General features: G+C 49.8%; 1 protein-coding gene across 1 annotated transcript; it reads left to right on the top strand.

Moving 5' to 3' along the window:
- The first annotated feature begins 99 nt into the window (after nucleotides 1–99).
- On the top strand, nucleotides 100–15,003 carry ANP32A (acidic nuclear phosphoprotein 32 family member A). The gene is made up of 8 exons (XM_085070599.1): nucleotides 100–428; nucleotides 8,607–8,756; nucleotides 8,836–8,958; nucleotides 10,348–10,384; nucleotides 11,666–11,902; nucleotides 12,754–12,851; nucleotides 13,409–13,469; nucleotides 13,581–15,003. The coding sequence occupies exons 1-8, from the start codon at nucleotides 375–377 to the stop codon at nucleotides 13,640–13,642; spliced, it is 822 nt and encodes a 273-aa protein (XP_084926725.1). The 5' UTR covers nucleotides 100–374; the 3' UTR covers nucleotides 13,643–15,003.
- Nucleotides 15,004–16,259: the final 1,256 nt, after the last annotated feature.

Below are 16,259 nucleotides of genomic sequence, written 5' to 3' on the forward strand. Positions count from 1 at the left end.
GCGCGGCGGAGCCGCGGCCACTCCGTCCCCATCGGGCGGCAGCGCGGAATGAGCCTGGGCTCGGCGCCGGGCTGTCCCCCTGCCCGGCCGAGCCGCTCCCCCATTGGCTTCCGCCGCGCCTCGCGCCGCCGATTGGCCGAAACGCGGCGGCGGCGCGCGGTGATTGGCCGTGAGCGCCGCCCGTCACGGCGGAGCCCCCGGAGCGCCCGCCCCCGCGGTTATCAGGTTAGTGCGCGCCGCGGTGCTGCGCTCGGGCTTCCGAGCGGCGCTGGGCGAGCCCGAGTCCCTCCGCGCCCCGCGATCGGGGGGCTCTGCACAGGGGTCACTGCGCCAGCCGAGCCGGGCACCCTCCGCGCCTCCCGCCAGCCACGGACATGGACATGAAGAAAAGGATCCACTTAGAGCTGCGGAACAGGACGCCCTCAGATGTAAGCAATGCAATGCCAAAAAAAAAAAAAAAAAAAAAATTAATGATAATAACGCTAATGATGAGAATAATAAAAAGGCATCCCACGGTTAATTTTTTTTTTTTTTTTGGCGGGGTGGAGCGTGCCAGGTGTCGGCGGGGCCGGCGCTGCCCTTGAGGTGCCTACCTGTGTGTGTGGGGGGCTCAGCCCCCCGCTTTGGGGGGCGCGGGGCGCTCCGGGCAGCTCCGGGGGATCCCCGAGCCGCTCTGCCCGCGCCGGGCTGCGATGCCTCGGCCAGGGCTCGCCGTGCTTTAAATAAAAATAAGTTGCTCGCTGCTCTCTCTCTCGGCGTGTTTAGTTGGCAAATATTTGTGCAGGGTGCCGGGCAGGGAGAGGCAGACAGGGACCGCGAGTGAGTTGCGAATGGTTTAGTTTAAAGTGCGTCTTCATTTCTTTGCAGTGATCAGGCAGGAGAGACTGGGGAGCCATATTTGTAACTTTGTAGTCCTCATGAACGCGCCCTTTCTCTCTCTCTCTCTCCCTCTCTCCAGATGCTGAGAAGATAAAAGGAAAGAATTTTGAAACCAATGCTTAGCGTTGGTTGGGTTCGCTTTGGGCTTTTTTTTTATTTTTTTTTTCCTCTCCCCCCCTTTTTTTTTTTTTTTTTTTTTTCTTGCGGGCGATGGGGCATCGCCGCCGGTAGCGCGAGCGTTGAATAATAATAACAATAATCATAATCATCACAATAATGCCCCAAAAAAAAAAAATATCGGAAGGGATGAAGGCACTCTCCACCCCCTCCATCCCCACACACGCACAAAAAGGCTGGATGTGTGTGCGTGTTTTTCCTTCTTCCCCCTTTCCCCCTCCCTTCCCCCGGGGCCGGACTTCAGCTTGTTGTTCCGCGGAATAAACGGGGGACGGACGGAGAAAAACTTTGGCAGGACGGGGGAAAAAAAAAAAAAAAAAAAGCCGAAAAAAAACAACCAACCCCAAAACCGAGAGAGAAAATAGCGCGGGGCGGGGGGGAATGGGAGGTTAAAAAAAAAAGGCAAAGCACCCCAAAAAGAGTGGGCGGGAGGCGGCCGGGGGCAGGCGGGGCGCGGGAAGCTCCTTCCCCCCTCAGCGTTCCCTTCCCCTCAGCATTCCCTTCCCCTCAGCCCATTCCTTCCCTTCAGCCCCTTCCCTCCCCTCAGCGCCTTCCTTCCCCTCAGCGCCCCCGGCTCGGCTCGGCTGGGCTCGGCGGTGACCGGCAGGGCTCACCGGGCAGGGCTCACCACACCCGGCCCCGCCACACGCCCGCCGGAGGGAGCGGGAAGGGAGCACCGGGGGCCGAACGTACCTCAGCGGGGCAGCGCGGCGGCACCACCGAGCGCGGGCTCGGCCGGGGGACAAAGGCGGGCGCGGGGCAGCGGAAGCTGCGCTTTAAAGTTTAAAAACTCCTGGGCGAGCGGCGGGCAGGAGGAGGAGGAGGAGGGCGGCCGGGCTGAGGGGGAGGACGCGGCGCGGAGCTGCACGGCCGCCATGGCCGGCGCGATGAGCTCCGTGCGGCGCGGGGAGCTCCGTCAGGCGAGCGGGGCAGCGCCGCAAGTAGGACGCGGCGCCATGTTCTGTGCTGCCCCCCCGCCTTCCCTCGCCGCCGCCGCCTCCTCCTCCTTGTGCCGCCGCTGCCGCGGCCGCGGTTGGCCCCGCGGGGCCGGGAGGGAGCGCGGTGCCGCCGCCGAGGGGCTGAGGCGGCGCGGAGGCCGCGCGGGGCCTTCCCGACATGACGGGCAGAGCGCCGCCGCTGCCATTTTGTCGCCGGCCGCGGGCGGGAGGAGGCTGGCGAGGGCCGCGGCGGGGCGAAAAAGGCTTTACAGATGGCGTTTATTGAGTGTTCGGGGCACGGCGGGGCCGGGCAGGCGGAGGGAGAGCCCTGCGGCCCACCGAGCGCGGAGCGGCGGGCAGAACCCTCCTCCTTCCTGGGCCGGGCCTGCGGAGCGAGCGCTGCGCTGGGGGAAGCCTTTGCCTCCTTCCCATCCTGCCTTTTAGTGGCTTTTTCATCATTTTGGCATCGTTTTCTATCGGGTTCGGTCGTTTTCCCCTCCCGCCTCGCTCCTGTTGCCGGAGGCTGATTGCCCATTTTATCCCAAAGCATCATCCCGAGGTGTTAAGTGGACTTTTCCCCCTCATTTCCACGTTCGGATTTTGTTCTGCTTTTGCCTCACGCCGAAGAAAGTTAGGAAAGCTGGGAGCAGCAGGGAATTCCCTGCTGGGCTGGAAAATCAGGATTATCCCACCCGGCACCTCTTGTTTTCCCTCGACACCCTTGGGATCTATCCGGGAGTTTGGTGTCTTGGGTGTTTTAAACCCAAACTCTGCCGTTTTTCAGGAGGAGGGATGGAAATTCCCGTCGGGAATGTTGTTGTGTTGCGAGTTGTTCCGGCTGCGCGCACGTGTTTGTGAGGGGATGGAGCGGGTGGGTTGAATTCTGCTCCTCTAAAACAAGCGTTAAAGGGAAATTCTGCTGAATCCACCCTCCGACAGTGGGATTTCCGAGGAATATTAATGCTAAAGTGATTTGTTGATGGATTTTGGGAGGTTTTGGGGTATGGGAAGGATGGGCTTGGGAATTGTTGTCCTTAAGTTGTGACAGTCGGTGTTTGTCTTTCTCATGATTTCCCGGTTTTTATATGGAATAGAAAAAATCCTGATTAAATATCCCTGAATTTTGGAGTTTCCTTGAATTCTGTGCTGCTTTCCTAATTTCTTATATCCTGAAATCAGGCAGGACCAACATTTTTATAAATCAGGGTTAAATAATGGGGGTTTTGTGCTTCTGAGCCTGTTTGGGATATTTTATAGCTGCATCTCCTATTTTTCTATGGAATTCTGGGCTTTTCCATCGGATAATCCCAGAAAACATCCCATAAATGTCCTCACGTGGATGCTGTGGCAGAGATTTCTTCCTCAATCTCATTTTTGTTGTTTATTTTTAAAATTTCCCCTTTCTTTTCCATATGAATCCAATGTTGTGAAAATCTGGATTTCAGCACTGGAAATTTGGGGTTTTTTAGTGTTGTTCAGAGTTTTGTTTGTACCTCTCCTTTTCTCCCCAGATTTTCCCACTTTTAATCCAATTATATTTGCAAGTCACATTAAAATCATCACTTGCTTTCTCTTATCAATATCACTTTCAATTATAATTAATCACCTCCCAGAAACTGTAATTATTTCCCATTAATTCCCTTCCGGAAGTTCTCACCTGGGCAGATTTTGGTACTTTCCTGTTCATTCCCATCGGAAAATCCATAATCAGATCCAAATATTTGGGAGCAGGGGCAAGGGGGGGTTAAAAAGAGGCCCAAAATTGGATTTAATATGGGAAAGGAATCCTTTATCCACTCAAAATCCTGGTGCTGATCAAATTCCAACTTTTATTCCTCCCCATTCCAGCTCTGCTCTCCTTTAAAACTTCCTGATATTCTCATTCTTCTTTTATTTTCCCCCTGTAAATTTTAATTTTGGAGGGGATTGACACAAAAACATGGGCGAAATTCTCATTAAAATTAAAAATATCCTAAAAAGTCTTTTTTTCCCTTTGTTTTCCCATTTTTTTCTGGGAAGAAACAATATTGGAATGACTTTTTGCCTCTTGAAAATTCCCTTTTTTTCGGGAAGTGCAGCTCCTGATATTCTCTGGCGTTCAGGTGTCGAAATTCCTGGTGGAAAAATGGATTAAGAGGGAAAGCTGGGGTGGAACTGATGGAATTCTGTTGGATTCCACCTCCTGGAATTCCATGCAATTCCTGAGAGATCAAAGGTTTTCTTCCTGCTTTTAAATCCTTGGGAAAATCTCATTCCAACCCTTCCTGGGTTAACCTTGGAGCAGGAAAAGCAGGAATTCTGTGTTGTTTTTCAAGGAATAAATCCCCATTCCTGCTCTTCTCCCAAAACCTGGGAATCTCATGGGTCCTTTTAGGGATTTAGGACTTTGGAAATATTTTCTGCTTTGCCGTGTTTGAAAAAATCCCAATATTTCCATTGGTGATCCATCCCAAATATCCATGGAATGCTTTTCCCATGGCACTGCTGCACTTTCTTTCCCTGCAGGAATTTTTCCTTGTCTCTCCTTTCCTGCAGATAAAATAACTGGGAAATGAGGAGTCTGGGAATTTCCTGGATTGCCCCAATCAATCCCTAAATTTGTGGAAACCCAATCCCTGAATTCCTTCCAAAATCAGGGAAAAATATCCATGGATTGCCTTTCCACCACAGAGTGAAGTTATGCTCTGGAGTTTGTCCCTGGATTTGCTTGGATAGTTTCACTCCAAAACCACAAAAAAAGCAGGAAAAGCTTCTATTTCCCAAATATTTGTCCTAATTAATCCTAATTAATCTTCATTTAAATGCAGGGATTTTTTTTCCCTGTCTCCACCTCATCCCGGGAATGCCCAGCTCCACATCCAAAGGCTCCCAATCCCAACCTGCAGAGTTTTCCAGGGAAAAAAAATGTGCTGCAATCCCGATTTTTCCTTCTGTTTTATCGGATTTGAGAGCTGGCAGTGGAGGAAAAACGTTTGGAATGTGGCAGTGCTGCTTCTCCAGGGAAAAAAATCCCTGGATTTGGGGCAATTCCAGGCAGGAGCAAAGTGATCCCAGCTGCTGGGAAATAATGGGAATATTGGAGTGGAATGGAATTAAATGGAAAGGTGAAGCTGTTTATTCCCAGATTTGTTTATTCCCAGTGTGTCTGGAGTATCGGGAGTTTCTGTGCTGCTCCAGGAGGAACAACCCCAAGAATTCCCAAAGTTTTCCATGGCACTTAAATCCTGATAAATCCTGATTTATTAATGGATGTGGTTATGGACACTGAGCTGGAAACGTGGGAAAGGGGATTTGTGGGATTTAGGGAATGTGTTGGGGGTCAAGGATGGATTTTTCCTTCTGGAGTTTCTTCAGTCCCTGGAGGTGTCCCATAATTGGAGCCAGAGATTCCCAGGATTCTCCACCTTTCTGCCATTCAGTATTTCCCTTGGATCTTTGGATTCTCCCAGAATGGAGCAAAGGGATGTAAAATAATTGGAGCCATCCATCCATAGGTATTTTTTTCCTAGGATTTATAGTTGGGAAATACAAAATATTGGTAAAAAATTCTGGATATTGAGCCAGGATTTTTGCTGGAGCTGTCTCCAACCACGGAGCAGCTTTGAGGGAAAAATCCGGGAAAAATCTTTCCCAACCACTGCCAAATTCCCAAACTCCAGGAGTTTCCTGCAGATTCTCTTCCTGCCTTTAATTTGCTGGGAAAAGGGTGGGAAAATCCCAGTTGGAATCTTGCTGGGTTAACCCAGCCTTGCGGCAGGAATTGCAGGAATTCTGTGCTGTTTATCAAGGAATAAATCCACATTCCTGCTCCTCTGCTCCAAGTGTATCCCAAATCCAGGATCATGGTCATGGATAACTGGCTGGAAATCAGTGTATCCCATCTTAGATATTCCTAAGAAACCCTGGAGGGATGAATCCAAATTCCAAATCCCGTGGGGCTTTGGGTATGGAAAACCCATCCATTGTCACCTGAAGGAGAGGAAAAGGGTGGGAACACCTTGGGAATTTTCCCTTTCCTCGGGAATCGAATCCTGCTGGAGGTCACATCCTCATTCCTGAGCAGCTGGGGATCCCCCTGGAATGGGAATCCCATGGAAACAGGCCACAGCACCTGCTGCCCTCCCTGCCCTGGGCAGCATTCCAGGGCTCTGGAAAACCTGGAAGAGCTCAGGAGCTCTGGAGCTGTGGCCAAGTGGACACTGAGCAGCTGCTCTGATCCAGGCTGGAGAGATTCCATGTTCTCCTTCCCTCTTTTCCATCGGGAGCTGGATCCCAGAGGGCTTGGGAAATGGTGCTGTCCTTAATTAATTAAGGAATTCTTGTAATTAGGTTGTTCCTCAGTGTTGGAAGTTTTTATGGAGTTGTGCTGCTCCAGGAGTAATAACCCTAAGAATTCCCAAAGTTTTCTGTGGCACTGGATTTATTGTGTTCCTGATTTATTGATGTGGTTATGGAAATGTGGGGAAAATGTGGGATTTTGGGAGTCATGATCTTGGAGCAGGGATTGACTCATCCCAGCCTTCGGAGCAGCTCTGAAATCCAGGGATTCAGCAGGATTCTCATCCAAGCTTTTCTTGGCCTGGTCACATTCCAGGTGGGATCTGAGTGGGAAATCCATGCAATTTCTCACCTCCAGCAGGAATTCTGGGGGAATTCCTCGGGAGCTCCAGGGAATGTTCAATCCAGAGGCAGCATCCCTAGACCCTGGGAATGTCGGGAAGGGGATTTGGGATGGCCTGGGGACAGGGAGAGCCCTGGGAATGGCCTGGGGGAGCTCCTGAGGGACATTGGCTGCTCCTCCATGGAAACTCCGGGTTTTTATGGAGGTGGAATGTCCCATGGAAAAGCAGGAGTGGGATGTGTGGAAGTTGAAAAATCCCACAAACTCAGTTCCTCCTCCTTTGGCACACCTGGATTTCCTTGGGGATCTTGGGGCGTGGAGCCATCCTGGAATTTTGTTTGGAATGCTGTTCTTTCCAGGGATTCAGGGTGTAAGCACTGACATGGTTTGGGAAGGGTTGGGAATGTGCTCTGCTCTTCCCAAAGAACTTCTGGACTCATCCAGGCTTTCCAAACGTGGCCAGTTGGATTCCAGGAGGTTGGGAACAGGGAAGGAGGGAGTAGCAATTCTTGTGCATCAAAATTCCTGAAAAGTGGAGAGGAAAAGATTGCCTAAAAAAAAGGCCCTAAAAATTCCACAGTTGGGTTGGAATGGGATGATCCTTAAGGTCCCTTCCAGCCCCACATATCCCAGGATTCTTAAAAAAAAGGAAATTAAAAGCAAAAAAACCCCAGTTGGATAATTTGCCATGGCGCCAAAGGGTTTTCCTTTAGATCCAAGGCTATTTTCCAGCTCTCCTTAAATCTCTGTGCTATTCCTGAGGGAATTTTTGTCCAATTCCCTGTTTTTGTTGCCCACTTCGCTGTTTTCCATGCTCAGGGATGGATCAGGGCGGGAGCTGTTTGTCCCTCAGGATAAGCCTCAGATGCATTTTCCTTCCTGCCATTCCCATTTCCTTCATCTCCCCAAATTCCTGTGAGGAATTCCCAAATTCCTGTGAGGCAAAATCCACCTTTTCCCGCTTGTTTATCTCCAAATGGATCCTCTGGAGATTCCTGATAATTAAATACCGGTGAGGGAAAAGATCCACATATTTTCCGTAATTTTGGGGGTTTTTCCATCTAAATTTCAATCCAGTGGGTGGATTGGGAGTTTCTTTTGGGAATTTTGGGGTTTTTTTTCCTCATCCATGTGGGATCAGCAGCACCACCTTGATCTTAGGTTTCTTCTCCCCCCTCTGGCAGACTTTGGAGTCATTCCCTATCCTAATTCCAGGAAAATCATGGATTTTTCCTGTCTAACCCTGCTCCTCCTCTCCATGAATCCCTTGCTGAGGTGTGCTCTGGTTTTCCAGGGATTAAAAATCTCCAGCAGCTTTTCCATGCAGTTTTTCCATGCATTTTACCAAAATATTGTAATATCCCAGGAATTGGGTGGAGTTCCATAATTTTTAATTTAAAAATTCACTGTTCAGGGGCAGATTTTTGGGATGTTTTATTTGGTTTCCATGTCTTTAGGAATTCTTTGCCTCATTTACCAAATCTCCTGAGCCAAAGGATTCACCCGGAATATAATGGAATTATTATAATTTAAATGAGTGATTAATTCTAGATTTGTTTAGAGACAGAATTAGCTGTTTAAATAACATTATTTCATTATATTCATATATAATAAATAATGATAATATTTAATTAAGAGTATGTTTTGAGTCGGAATATTTTTGGCGAGAATTGTGAGGGATTGTGGAGAACATGATGGAAAAAACTCTCAGTTTATCCCCAAATGGAAAATCCCAAGAATAAACACTGCTGAGGGGAAATATCCACAAATTTCCCACCTGAATTCCAACCCAGTGAGTGGTTTGGGAGTTTTATTTTGGGAATTTTGGGAGTTTTTTCCCCTCATCTCTGTGGGATCGGGAGCTCTACCTCAATCCTGAGTTTGTTTTCTGTGTAATCCCAAATTCCTGCGTTCTGCTGCTGAAAACCTCCTGATTCTCGCTGATTCCCTGGAATTCCTCACATTTTCCCTTGGGTTTGCTCCCTCTCCAGGTGAGAGAGCTGGTTCTGGACAACTGCCGGTCGTACGAAGGGAAAATCGAGGGCCTGACGGATGAGTTCGAGGAGCTGGAATTCCTCAGCACAATCAACGTCGGCCTGACCTCAGTCGCGAACTTACCAAAGCTAAACAAACTCAAGAAGGTAAATCCAGCCCAAATCCCGCCCTTTTCCCATTCCCACCGGGGGAAAATCGGGATTTCTGAGGATGTTTCCGTTGCAGCTCGAGCTGAGCGACAACAGAATCTCAGGAGGCCTGGAAGTGTTGGCGGAGAAGTGTCCGAACCTCACGCACCTCAACCTCAGCGGGAACAAAATCAAGGATCTCGGGACAATAGAACCTCTGGTGAGTTGGGATTCTCCAGGGAATGGGGTTCATCCTGTCCCAAACCCCTTGGAATACCTTGTGGTACCCTGGATTGCTCCAAGCCTGGCCTTGGACACTTCCAGGGAATAACTTTCAGGGCTTCCCACACTCATCCCTTCCCAATATTCCATCTATCCCTGTCCCTAGGATCCAGACCCACATCCCAAATCCTGGCGAGTTGGGATTCTCCAGGGAATGGGATTCATCCCTTCCAAACCCTTGGAATATGTTTCTCTATCTGAGATTTCTCCAAGCCTGGCCTTGGACACTTCCAGGAAATAACCTGTGGTGGGGCTTCCCACACTGATTCCTTCCCAAAATCCCATCCTGTCTCTACCCCCTGCATCCAGACCCACATCCCAAATCCTGGTGAGTTGGGATTCTCCAGGGAATGGGATTCATCCCATCCCAAACCCTTGGAATACATTTCTCTATCCCAAGGCCTGGCCTTGGACACTTCAGGGAATGTTGCTCCTTGAAAAACCTGTGCCAAGGCCTTCCTCCCTGCATTCCTTCCCAAAATCCCAGCTATCCCTGCCCCTGGATCCATTCCCACATCCCGAGTTCTCCCTGTTCCCGGTGAGCCACTGCTTCCCTCTAGTGGCTGCCGGGCTGGGCTCCCCATTCCCTGCGGGAATCACCGCACATTCCCAGGACTCCCTGCGCTCTGGATCCATCTCCAGGCACAGAATTCCCGGAAAATCCTTCCAGGAGCAGTTCCCTTGCTGGATCTCCTTCCTGCAGAACATGGGAAGGGCAGAGCTGTGAAATTCACAGAGAGGCCTTGAACTGCTCCCAGTTTTCCCAGTTTTCCCAGTTCCAGCTCTTTTTCCTGAGCGCTCTACATATTAAAGGGAAGGGAGAGATTCCCTAAGACTGGATATTTCTTATCCACGGATAACCCTGGATACAAATCCTTAGTTCCTTGGGCTTTTATTATTAAGATTCCCAAGTGCAGTGGGCACTGCAGACCTTCCTGAAAAAAATCCCACAAAACCCCAGGAATTAAATTCCTGTGTCATTTTTGTGTCTTTTTTTTCAGGTCTTTTCTCCTTCTCCAGAGGTAGAGGGAAAATCATTCCATTCTTTTAAATCTCTCTTAGCAAAGCTCCAAATGCTCTGATCGTGCTTCCATCTGCAGGATTTCCTTTGGGATAACTCCCTGGATGGCAGTTATTCCCACTTTTTCACCATCAACTCTTCCCAAACTTTGGACTCGGGTTCTGCACTCCAGGGAGAGCCTTTCCCACTCCCACATTCCCAAATGGAAGAGCCCAAAACTCCCTTGGAAAGCCCTGGAGCACATTCCTTGGCTTTGTGAGGAATTCCTGCATCACCAAACGTCCCAAATCCCTTTGTTTTCCCCAGAAAAAGTTGGAAAACCTGAAGAGCTTAGACCTGTTCAGTGAGAGGGAATGAGGGAGGGAAAGGACCCTAAGGAATAAGGAAAAGGGAAAGTGTCCTGAGGGAATGAGGGAAAGGAATGAGGGAAAGGAGGTGAGGGAATGAGGGAAAGAGGGACTGAGGGAAAGGGGTTCAGGGACTGAGGGAAAGGATTGAGGGAATGAGGGAAAGGACCTGAATGTCCTGAGGGAATGAGGGAAAGGAACTGAGGGAATGAGGGAAAGGAGCTGAGGGAAAGGAGCAGAATGTCCTTAGGAATGAGCAAAAGAACCTCAGTTTCCTGAGGGAATGAGGGGAAGGAATGAGGGAATGAGGGAAAGAGGGAATGAGGGAAAGGAGGTGAGGGAATGAAGGAAAGGGTTGAGGGAATGAGGGAAAGAAACTGATTGTCCTGAGGGAATGAGGGAAAGAAGCTGAGGGAATGAGGGAAAGGACCTTGGTGTCCTGAGGGAATGAGGGAGGGAAAGGACCCTAAGGAATAAGGAAAAGGAACTCAGTGTCCTGAGGGAATGAGGGAAAGGAGCTGAATGTCCTCAGGGAATGAGGGAAAGGAATGAGGGAAAGGAGCTGAATGTCCTCAGGGAATGAGCAAAAGGACCTCAGTTTCCTGAGGGAAAGGAGGTGAGGGAATGAGGGAAAGGAGCTGAGGGAGTGAGGGGAAGGAATGAGGGAATGAGGGAGGGAAAGGAGCTGAGGAAATGAGGGAAGGGGGCTGAGGGAATGAGGGAAAGGGCCTCAGTGTTCTGAAGGAATCAGGGAAAGGAATTGGGGAAAGGACCTTGGTGTCCTCAGGGAATAAGGGAATGGAATGAGGGAAAGGAGCTGATTGTCCTCAGGGAATGAGCAAAAGGACCTCAGTTTCCTGGGGGAATGAGGGAAAGGACCTGGGTGTCCCAAAGGAATAAGGGAAAGGATCTCAGTGTCCTGAAGAAATGAGGGGAAGGGCCTGGGTGTCCTGAGGGAATGAGGGAAAGTCCCTCAGTTTCCTGAGGGAATGAGGGGAAGGCATGAGGGAAAGGAGCTGAGGGAATGAGGGAAAGGAGCTGAGTGTCCTCCGGGAATGAGGGAAAGGATATTGGTGTCCTGAGGGAACGAGGGGAAGGAATGAGGGAAAGGAGCTGAAGGAATGGCGGGAAAAGGACCTCAGTGTCCTGAGGGAACGAGGGAATGGACCTGGGTGTTCTGAACGAATCAGGGAAAGGAGTGAGGGAAAGGACCTCAGCTTTCTGAGGGAATGAGGAGAAGGAATGAGGGAAAGGACCTGAAGAAATGGCGGGAGAAGGAGCCGAGTGTCCTGAGGGAATGAGGGAAGGACAGGGAATGGCGGGAAGGACGGGGAATGGCAGGAAGAAGGAATGGCGGGAAGGACAGGGAATGGCGGGAAGGAGCTGGGCAGGGCCTGAAAGAACAACTTCCTCAGCTTTATCCGTAGTGAAAGACCGGGACGACAAGGAAGCGCCGGATTCCGACGCCGAGGGATACGTGGAGGGGCTGGATGACGAGGAGGAGGATGAGGATGGTGAGTGGAATGTGCTCCGTGGGATTCCTGCATCCTGAGGGAATGAGGGGAGGAGGTTGCAGAGCCTGGAAAATCCCATTCCTCAATCTGGGAACGAGGGAAGGAACCAGGGAAAGGGAGTGGAGGAATTGAGGGAGCAGGGATGAGCAGCCATGGATAAGAAGGAATGTCCTGCGGGTGTGGGAATCCTGATGGAAAAGGGGAAGGGGAGAAGCAGCTCCATGGAAAACAGCGGAAATTAGGGAGCTGCTCCATGAGGGAAGTGCATGGAAAACACCTAGGAGCTCCAATACCCAGGAAGGAACAAGCTGGAATTCCAGGGAATCTCAGGGAATCCCAGTGCCACCTTTCCCGGGATGAGGATCCGGCCGATCCCGGGGAATTTGCTGGACTCTCCAATCCCAGCCGCGCAGCAAAAGCAGAAAAGCTGGATGTGCACTTTTCCCTGGAATGCTGAGCAGGAGCTCTGGGAAGGGCTGGCACTGCCTGCTTCCCAAAAACTCCCAAACACATGGAAAACATTCCAGGAGCTGAACACTTCCCGGTTTTCTGGGAATGGTTAGATTTGGGGGCTTTCCTTTCGGGAAGAGATCAGAAATCCCTGAGGGGCTGGAATCCCGTATCCCTGGGATGATGGGAAAGTTCTGCTCCATCCTGCTGGATCCTGGAATAACTGGAATATCCAACAGCTCCCAAATCCTTAGGAATAACGGGAAGTGGAGCAGCTGCATTCCCAGAGCTCCCAAAAATCCAGGGCTATCCCTAATAATTCTCTGCTCAGATTCCCAGATTTTTGGGTGGAATTGTAACAAACCTCAACCTTTTCAATGGATTTTTTTTTGTTTTTCCAGAGGAGGAATACGACGACGACGCTCAGGTAGTGGAGGATGAGGAGGACGAGGAAGAGGAGGAGGAAGGGGAAGAGGAGGACGTGAGCGGAGAGGAGGAGGTGAGGCTTGGAATTCCGGGCTTGGAATTTGGGAATGAGTGGGATCCAGCTGGGAATGGCTGGGTGGGAAAGGAACCAAATCTGGGATTTGGGGATTTTTAGGATCCACTTGGTGCTGGACCAGCTGAACTCTGGGGTGGGGGAAAAGTGGGATTGGAGGGGAGAAAATGGGATGGGAGAAAAAATGGGATGGGAAGAGGGAAAATGGGATTATGGGAAGTTGCTTTCCCTTGGATCCTCTCCTGCCCCTCTGGAATGTTCCTCAGCCTCCCAAATCCACCTCTGAGCCTCTGGATAAATCCAGCTTTTCCCTCTCCACCTCCTGCCTGATCCAGTTTTCCCAAACTCGGGAATGAGACCCAAATTCCCAACTTCACCTCAGGGATTCCCTAGGATTTCAGTGCCATTATTCCCCAAAAAAACCCCTTGTGGAAATCCATAGGAATCAGCTCCTTTCTGAGGCTATTCCAAGGACTTTCTCTCCTTGGAAAAACGGGAAGTCAGGAAAACTCCTGGAGTCATTCCAACTCTTTTTTTTCCCGTCATTCCCGCGGCAGGAGGACGAGGAGGGATACAACGACGGCGAGGTGGACGACGAGGAGGACGAGGAAGAGCCTGGTATGGATGCTGCTTTCCCAGGATTCCTGCTTTCCCAGGATTCCGTTTCGTTTCAGGTGGAATTCCCAAAAAACAAGAGCGGGAATGACGGGCTGTGTTTGTGTTTTCCAGAGGAAGCGCAGGGCCAGAAGAGGAAACGAGAGCCCGAGGATGAGGGGGATGAAGACGACTGAGCCCCCCCTCCCTGGAAAATTCCCTCTTGTGATTTGACTGTTTTTATCCCGGAATTCCCCCTTTTTTCCCACATCCCGACCCCTTTGGATTTCCTTTTCTTTTCCTTTTTTTTTTTTTTTTTGGTTTCTTTTGGTTTTTTTTTGGTTTTATTTTTTTTTTTTTCCGGATTGTAACGTTGCTGTGGGAACCGAGAGGGAGCAGCGAGGGTGGGCAAGGGAATAAAATCCTATTTTTACTGCCACTCCTCCTCCTATTCTTTGGGAATTTCTTCCTTGGATCCCTTCCTTGAGTCCCTGGAGCTGCAAGAGTTGAGTTGAGAGAAACCCAGTGGGAATTCTTGGAGTGGAGCTTGGACATCTTGGAAGCAAAACAAGGAGAGAAAACCAAGTTTGAGATCCATGGATGAGCCCAGAATTCCCAGCCCTGCGCTGGGATGGGATTTTCCCACCTCTGCCAATCCCAAAAATCCGCATTTTTTTTGGGAGATGCTGCTGGAATGGAAGCCAGGCCTCCTCCCTGCCCAGCCCCAGGAGTGGGAATGGCACCTTGCTCCATGTTTTTTTGGGAATGACTGCCATTTTCAGCCCCTTTTCCCGACTTTGGGAATTCCCTGGGATTTTCCTCTTTGTAAATAGTGACCAAATGTTGTTTCTTTTGGGAATGTTTTTTTTTTTGGGATGGGTTTGGAGCTGGATCCGGGGGGACTTTGCAATCCCTGCCCTGTGTGTTGTGTGTTTCCATTTTTCCTTTAATTTTGGGGAGGGAATTTTAGGTTTTTGGGGATTTTTTTTCTTCCTTTTTTAATTTTTTGGGGGGCGGAATTTTTTGGGAATTTTTGCGGCTCGAGCGCAGCCAAATCCCTGGAAATGGCAGGCATTAAAAAAAATAGAAATATATATAAAAAATACCTTAAATTCCCCAATTTCCCAACCTAAATTTCCCGCTTGGAATAAACCAACTCCTCCCCCCTTTCCCAATCAGATCTCTCTGGAATATCCACCCCTAATCCGGGAAAAACCACTTGGAAAAATCCCCATTTTCCAGCCCCGAAAGCCAGGAATTCCAGGGAAACGCCTGAAATTCCACCAAATACCTGAAAATTGTATTTTCTTACCTTGTGGGGAGGCAAAAAAAAAAAAATCCAGGAAAATCCTTGGGGGGAATGTACAGCGGAACTTTCAGATCCCTCGGGGAAAAAAAAATCCCTTTGGAAGTGACTTGTATTTCCTAGGGAAGCTTCCATGTGTATAAATCCATCGGCTCCAGGTTTTTTTTGGGAGTTTGGGGGCCCAGCAGAGCCACCTTTGGAGTTTTCTGTCTGTTTGGCTTTGAGGAATTTCAATAAAGTTTTTGATACAAACTCCGCCTCTGCGTTCTTTCCCGGGAAAAGGAGGAATCGCGGCCCCGGAAAAGCGGGAATTCCCGGATGTTTGGAGCACCTTGATCCCAAAAAACCTTGGGATGAATCCCGGGAAGAGGTTGGGGTTGGATGAGGCTCCTGGAATTTTGTGGAAAATCCCTGATTTATTCCGCTTTGGGTTTATTTGGGGAAAAGCGCCTGGATTTGGAGGTGGGAATGATGGATCCTTCCATCCATGCCCTCTGGAAGGGGGAAGATATTCCCTGTTATCCTGGAATTCCAGGCTTTTTCCCAGTCCCTCTCCAGCTTTCCTGGAGCTCCTGGAGAAGGATCCATTTCCTGGATAAATCCCAGGGGAGCTCCACATCCAAATTCCCAGCTGGGTGTTTGAAAACCTCTGGGATGGGGTGGGAAAAGTGGGATTTTGGGGCTGGAAAAGGGATTTTGGGGTGGGAAAAGTGGGATTGTGGGAATCCCACCTCAGGTCCAAGAGGGTGAAATTCTTAAAAATACACCAAATTTGGAAAAATTCCTAAAAAATTGCGGTGAGGGAATTGTGCTTCCGGTGGAGTCATGGAATGTGTGGCTGGAGCTGCCGAATCCATGGGGGCTGAAATCCATGGAAAATTCCCAATTAAAATAAACCCAGAGCAGCTCCTCCTTCATTTCCCATTCCCCATCCCAGATTTGGGATACAAATTCCAGGGAATTTTAATCCTAATCCTGATGTTTTAACTTCCAGCAGGGCCTCGCGAAACGCTGGGAAACGGAGAATCCACAGAAATCCTGGAGCTGGGAAACATCGAACAAAGGGAAAACTCCGGGAAGCAAAAGTAGGTCAGGAAGCTTGGGATGAGCAGGGAGGGATGGAATTAAAGGGAAAGGGGAAAACCGGGAAAGGAATCATCCCGTGGCGCCTGGAAAAGGAAGGGTTGGATTCCTAAGGACTTTTCCTGAAATCCTGGGATCCCTGAAGGTGTGAGGATGGGAAAAGTGGGATCCCAGCCTGGACTGGGATGGGGACAGCTTGGGAAGGGCTGCAGATAAATGGGAATTTCGGGATTCCGGATCCTGGAGGGGAGTGGAAATCCAGGGAATAGTCGGGAAGCTTTTAAATAAAATCTGGGAGGGAAAAAGTTGGGAGTCATGGATTCACCCTAAACATCCCTAAAATCCTAAGCTGGATTTGCCCTCTAAGGAAGGATAAAGGTGGGAAATCCCAATCCAAAGGGTAACGCATTCCCAGCCCCAGGAAA

Source organism: Lichenostomus cassidix, chromosome 10 (assembly GCF_008360975.1).
Source record: "Lichenostomus cassidix isolate B80296 chromosome 10, HeHo_3.0, whole genome shotgun sequence".
NCBI classification, from domain to species: Eukaryota; Metazoa; Chordata; class Aves; order Passeriformes; family Meliphagidae; genus Lichenostomus; species Lichenostomus cassidix.

Bases quoted from the DNA above. Each gene is read 5' to 3' on its own strand.
- ANP32A (XM_085070599.1), top strand. From the start codon at position 375: ATGGACATGAAGAAAAGGATCCACTTAGAGCTGCGGAACAGGACGCCC. The intron at 429-8,606 runs GTAAGCAATGCA...CTCCCTCTCCAG, and splicing joins GGAACAGGACGCCCTCAGAT to GTGAGAGAGCTGGTTCTGGA. The intron at 13,470-13,580 runs GTATGGATGCTG...TGTGTTTTCCAG, and splicing joins GGAGGACGAGGAAGAGCCTG to AGGAAGCGCAGGGCCAGAAG.